This window comes from Coenobita brevimanus, chromosome 75 (genome assembly GCF_032717465.1).
Source record: "Coenobita brevimanus isolate Jiangsu-jjx chromosome 75, ASM3271746v2, whole genome shotgun sequence".
Lineage (NCBI taxonomy): Eukaryota > Metazoa > Arthropoda > Malacostraca > Decapoda > Coenobitidae > Coenobita > Coenobita brevimanus.
In genome coordinates, this window is record NC_137028.1 from 29,497,676 (window position 1) to 29,503,905 (window position 6,230).

The 6,230-nt window shown below is 40.7% G+C and overlaps 1 protein-coding gene across 1 annotated transcript in view; it reads left to right on the top strand.

Moving 5' to 3' along the window:
• The first annotated feature begins 1,613 nt into the window (after positions 1-1,613).
• The window catches only part of LOC145408100 (receptor-type tyrosine-protein phosphatase F-like), a 131,699-nt gene continuing 127,082 nt past the window's right edge, over positions 1,614-6,230 (top strand). Inside the window, exon 1 of the mRNA XM_080278908.1 lies at positions 1,614-1,701. Coding sequence (XP_080135034.1) covers positions 1,614-1,701 — 88 coding nt within the window. The remainder of the gene's footprint in view (positions 1,702-6,230) is intronic.

The window sequence follows — 6,230 nt, forward strand, 5'->3', positions numbered from 1 at the left end:
GATTTTACAAATCTTGTCTGTATTTTAAGTGGGGCAATTTCGGGAGAATCAAGTTCCAGTACTGAGACATTCTGGCTGGTATCATCTATGGTAGAGTTTCTTGCAAAGGTACTAGCAAAGATATCTGCTTTCCCACGTGGGTCATTTGTAATATTGCCATCTGAAGATTTTAGTGGGGGAATGGAAGATGACTTGTTAAAGTTATTATTGAAAGAATTAAGAGTTGACCAGAATATTCTGTTGTCATTAGGGTTGTTAAGTAGTTTTGATGCTTGCTTTTGAAGAAAGTTTGATTTAGATAGATTTAATACAGCTTTTGCATGATTTCTAGCAATTTTAAATTGGGAGAGTGATTCAGGTGTTTTTGATTTTAAGTAAGAGTTATATGCTAATGACTTTTGGGCTGTTGCTCTGGCACAATTGCCATCAAACCATTTTGGAGAGTTTGATCTTTTAGTGAATTGTTGACTTGGTATGAATAAATCCATACCAGCTAGTATTAAGTCACAAATGTGGGACTGGGTAGAATTGGGATCACTAGAGAAGAAAGACTGCCATGGAACATCAGCAAGATAATTTCTAAATCCATCCCAGTCTGCCCTGTCAAAGTGCCATCGGGTCACCCTGACAGGTTCGGAATGGGGAGATGTAGGAGGGTTAACTAATGAGGCTTTGATGAGATTGTGGTCAGAGGATCCAAGTGGTGACAGTAATAATAAACACCTCAAATGTTACGGGCGTATTCCCTAATGCTTGGAAGAATGCTGTAGTCACGCCTTTACATAAATACAGAGAAACGCAGGTCGTGAGCAATTACCGACCAACTTTACTGCTACCTGTTTTTTATTAATAGTATCGAAGAAAATCGTCTCAACCCAACTAATAACATTTCTTGAGTCAAACTTCTCTAGAAAACCCAGACTTGTTTCCGTCCTAAGTTATCCACAGATACAGCACTCACAGTTATCACTGATAATATCTACCACAACATGGACAATAAACACATATCACTTTTAACCCTCTGTGATTTATCAAAAGTGTTCGATAGTGTCAGGCATTCCATTCTCTTCAATAAACTCAGTAAAGTCAATGTTGATAACTTCTGGTTTGACAGCTACCTTAATAACAGAACGCAGTCTGTCCGCATCCAAAACACCAAATCCTCTAAATCAAATGTCACCTATGGTGTACCCCCAAGGCTCAATTCTAGACCCTATACTATTTAATTCATATGTGAACGATCTCTCAGAAAATCTTGATGACTGTATTTTTGTGCAATATGCTGGTGACAGTTTCTTCACAGTGACAAAATAGATTCTCTCCAGGATATATTGCACAAGCAGAGGAAACCTTGAATATAGTCAAGGAATATTTTCTTAAAAACGGTCTTCTTAATACCACTAAACTGCAGTGTATATTCTTAGGGTCCAGACAAATGATCTCACTAATACCATCTAACACTACTGTTTGATTTGGAGACACAACAGTTCAACCCAGCACTTACGTAAAAAACTTAGGTATATATATGGATTGCTACGTGACCTTTGATAAGCGTGTAAATGAACTTAGCAAAAGAGTAGTGAACATATTAATGTATATTAAGAAGGTAAATTATGGGTCTGATAAAGAAACTGGACAAATCAGTGCACGCACTGGTTCTAAGTCTCTTGAACTACGGCAATGTAATATGGGGCACTGCAAGTAAATCTCAACTTTCGCGTGTGCAGAAGCTACAAAATTTTGCTACAAAAGTTGTCGATGGAAAAGCAAGGAAGTATGATCATGTCACAAAAATTTTAAAAGAACTGAAATGGTAAACACTCCAAACAAGATAAAGTTTGACACAGCAGTCACAGTCTTCAAGTATCAAACGAATCTCTACCCTGACTATATCCTTTCTTTCCCATCGGTACAGAAAATGACACAAAGAATTACTAGACAAAAATGTAACCTGTACCTAAGGTTAATACAGACTCAGGTGCAAGATTTCTGTCAGTAATAGGGCCAACGATACGGAACCATCTCCCACAAAAAGTCGAGGAATCACATAGTTTAAACACTTTCAAACTTAGACTTAACAGTCGCTTACTAAACACAGGTAAATAATCTTACTCTACACCACTAAACACTATCAAACTAGAAAATTATGATGAAAAAAAAATAGTGCAATAATTCACAAACACAACAATTTAAAATAGACAGTGTAATGATATTCAGCACATCAGCAGTTGTAAAATTATATACTTTTCTGTTATACTTCCTAAAACTTATAATATCTACAGTGCATTTTTTTCATGTTTACAATTTGTACTATTATTACATACATAATTTATATTGTAAAATGAATAATCACTGTTTGTGAAAATAAACATTGTTATTATTATTATTATTATTATTATTATCATCATCATTATTATTATTATTATTATTATTATTATTATTATTATCATCATCATCATCATTATTATTATTATTATTATTATTATTATTATTATTATAAGTGGTAGGTGGGGGCTCTCACCATCCACTCACTCGATGTAGTGCTGCTCTCGGGTATCTGCCCTTTCCTCTCCTCCATCCTTCTTTCCTTCCATCATCTTCTGTCTTTCCTTCATTCTTTCATCATCCTTCTGCCTACGGGTGACTTTACACTCCTCTTCTGTCTTTCTTTCCTTCATTCTTTCCTCTTCCTTCTGCCTGTGGGTGACTCTACACTGAGTGACAAGCTAAATGGTTTCCTGTACACCAGGAAACCATTTACGACGCCGGGTGGTAACCATATAGCCAAATTTTTGGCACCTGGTGGTTTAGTGGGTAATTATTGCGCTCCAGTCGGATTGAGCCGGTGAAGGTTTATAATATATCCAAGGGGTGGTTGGGGTTGATTGCTCATGTAATGCCACTCAGGGATGAGTGAGGCTGGTCACTCTCGTCTTAAATGTCGAGACCAACTGCCTAGCCCTGGCTCCTACGCTCCTCATGGGGCAATGTAGGATTAGATGATTTATTATTATTATCATTATTATTATTATTATTATTATTATTATTACTCTCTCTCTCTCTCTCTCTCTCTCTCTCTCTCTCTCTCTCTCTCTCTCTCTCTCTCTCTCTCTCTCTCTCTCTCTCTCACTGCCTTTCCGACTTCATCTGTCCCTCTCTCCTTCTCTGCCTCCATCCACCTTCTCTGTATACATAATTCTCTCCCTCTCTCTCTCCCTCCCCTTCTTTTCCCATATGTCTCTCCCTCTCTCTCTCTTCCTATCTGTCTCTCCCTCTCCCACTTCCTTTGTCCTCTCTCCCTCCCCCTCTCCGCGTCTGTCTGTCTGTCTGTCTGTCTGTCTGTCTCTCATTCTGACTCACTCATCCCGCAGACCACGACCTGCAGTAGTCGGTTTGCACCCGAATCTCCAAGCGTACTTACTGGTAGCTGAACAATGACAAGCGGAAAACATACTGAGTCCACCAGTCCGACCAGCCAGAGAGAAAGGAGTAGAACTCATTTGCTGGGATGGTGTGGAACTAATCGATATCACAACAAATAGGCCCGGAGAATCATTAGCTGTTCCATCATAACAGAAAGCTGGATGAAAAGATTACTGGAGTTTGATTCCTACTTCATCCAAATCAATTTTATTCCGGTGAGGCGAACACCCAAGAGCGCCATAGAGTTGACAGGTGCTCGTTGGCCCTTCGGACCCCTCGCACTGGCTCCTGTGTAGGCCTGTCGCGTTTATGTGCAGTTCTAGTTTAACGTTGTCACTTGGAATTTTTGCAGCTAACCAATTCATCGTGTTATTTGCAGCTTCGGGAATGGAACCAAGTTGTCCGAACGCGAGTCCGAAATACACACACAGGCACACGACTACTATCTATCTATCTATCTATTGCCAGACGCCTCAATCCCGTTCGGGGTGGCCACAAACAAATCGCCTCCACGTCGCCCTGTCCCCCGCCATTTCACTGCCCCGCTCCCAACTCACCCCCCCCCTCTCATATACCTCTCCACCCCATCCCTCCATCTCATCCCCGGCCTCCCCCTCCCTCTTCTCCCCTCTACCTCACTCACATATACACTCTTCGTCAGTCTTTCACCCTCCATCCTCTCCACATGGCCAAACCACCTCAGTGTGTTCCTCATAAAGCTTCCTATCACATCCACATCCACATCCACATCACAACACTCCTTTATATTCTCATTTGTCAGCCTGTCTCTCCATGTGATTCCACAGGTTCCTCTTAAATAACTCATTTCCACTGCTCTCACTCTTGACTTGTGTCCTTCCAACAACGTCCAAGCTTCACTTCCATACGTTAGAGTTTGTATCACAATACTGTCATGTAGTAACTTTTTCACTTCCATGCTCACTTCCGTGCTTCTTATCACTACTTTCAAGGAACCAGCAACCTTTCTTCCCCGCTGTACCCTTTCAAGCACTTCACCCTCCAAACCTCCATCCTTACTCATCACACTACCTAAGTACTTAAACGTACTCACATTTTCCAATTCCTCACCATCCAACCTCGCTGTACATTCACTGACTTCACCTCTCTCAATGACCATAACTTAACTCTTCCCTACATTCACCTTTAGATTCCGTCTCTTACACACTCTCCCAAACTCATCCACCAAGCCTTGCAGCTCTCCTTCGTCTTCACTCAACAACACAGTATCATCTGCAAACAACAGTACAGGGAGTTTCCAAAGACTACCCTCTCTCACCAGGGCCACTCCAACATTCGCTACCCTACCTTGTACCTCTTTTATTACCCCATCCATGTACAGATTGAACAACCATGGAGACATGACACATCTCTGTTTCAACCCAACCTTCAAAGAGAAAAATTCACTCAGTTCACCATCCACACGCACTGCAGCCTTAGCACCATCATACATACTCTTCACAGCATTCAACAACTTCCCATCTACTCCATATATTCTTAATACTTCCACAATCCTTGTCTATCCACCCTGTCATATGCTTTCTCCAAATCCATGAAGGCCACATACAACTTCTTTCCCTTCTCTAGAAACTTTTCCACTAAAGATCTAAGAATGAATATCTGATCTACTCAACCTCTTCCCTTCCTAAAGCCTCCCTGTTCTTCTCCAACTAATTCCTCTGTTCTTTCTGTAACTCTGTCAATAAGTATCCTATCATACACTTTTCCTATTATACTAAGGAGATATATGCCCCTATGATTACCACACACTTCTTTTTCCCCTTTTCCTTTGTACAAGGGAATAATTATACCTGACTTCCAATCCTCCGGGACTCTACCTTCCTCCCAGGCCAATCTACACATTTCCCACATCCATTCTACTACTATCTCTCCCCCATACTTCAGCAATTCACCACACACTCCATCAATTCCTGGGGCTTTCCCAATTTAACTTTCTTCATTGCTTCCACAACTTCTATCCTACTGATTTCTTCCTGTCTTCTCACCTCCCTCCTCCTCCCAGTCATTCCCCAGCCACTTATACTCACATTACTTCCATCCTCTATGTTCAACAATTCCTTAAAATGTTCTCTCCATCTGCTCACTTTTTCTCCCTTCTCCACTAGTAATCTACCATTTTTATCTTTCACTCCCCTGCTAACTTCATTTCCACCCTGTCTTACTCTTTTCACCTCTTTCCAGAACATTTTCTTACAGTCTCTCCACTTTACACTCAAGTTCCTTCCAAATTCCTTATCCGCTCTCATCTTACTCTCTCTTACTACTCTTTTCACCTCTCTCTTTCTTTCTACATATAACTCTCTCTTCCGCTTCTCAACTTCTTCCACGCCCCTATTTCTCATCCATTCATTGTATGCTTTCTTCTTTTGTGCCAAAGCTTGTCTCACCTCTTCATTCCACCACGCTGTTCCTTGCATACAGAATATTTTAGTTGTACCTATGAGCAAAAAATGCTACGGAGATGCTATGCCGAGCACCGGTTGAGGCTTCTTTTAGTCAAAATGTAATCGCTCTTTAAATATAGTAAAAGTTTTTCAATAATGATGGGACCAAGTGTTTTCACATCAGCTAAATTTTGGCGATTTTTTTGCCAATTTTGGTGCGATTTTAAAGTGTAGTTTCGGCTGCCCAAAACACACACACACACACACACACACACACACACACACACACACACACACACTTAGGAGGAAAATGAGTGAAATGGCAAGTACAGTAGTCAACCACGAGAGTATTATGGAAGAGTTCAAAAATGATACAGAGACAAT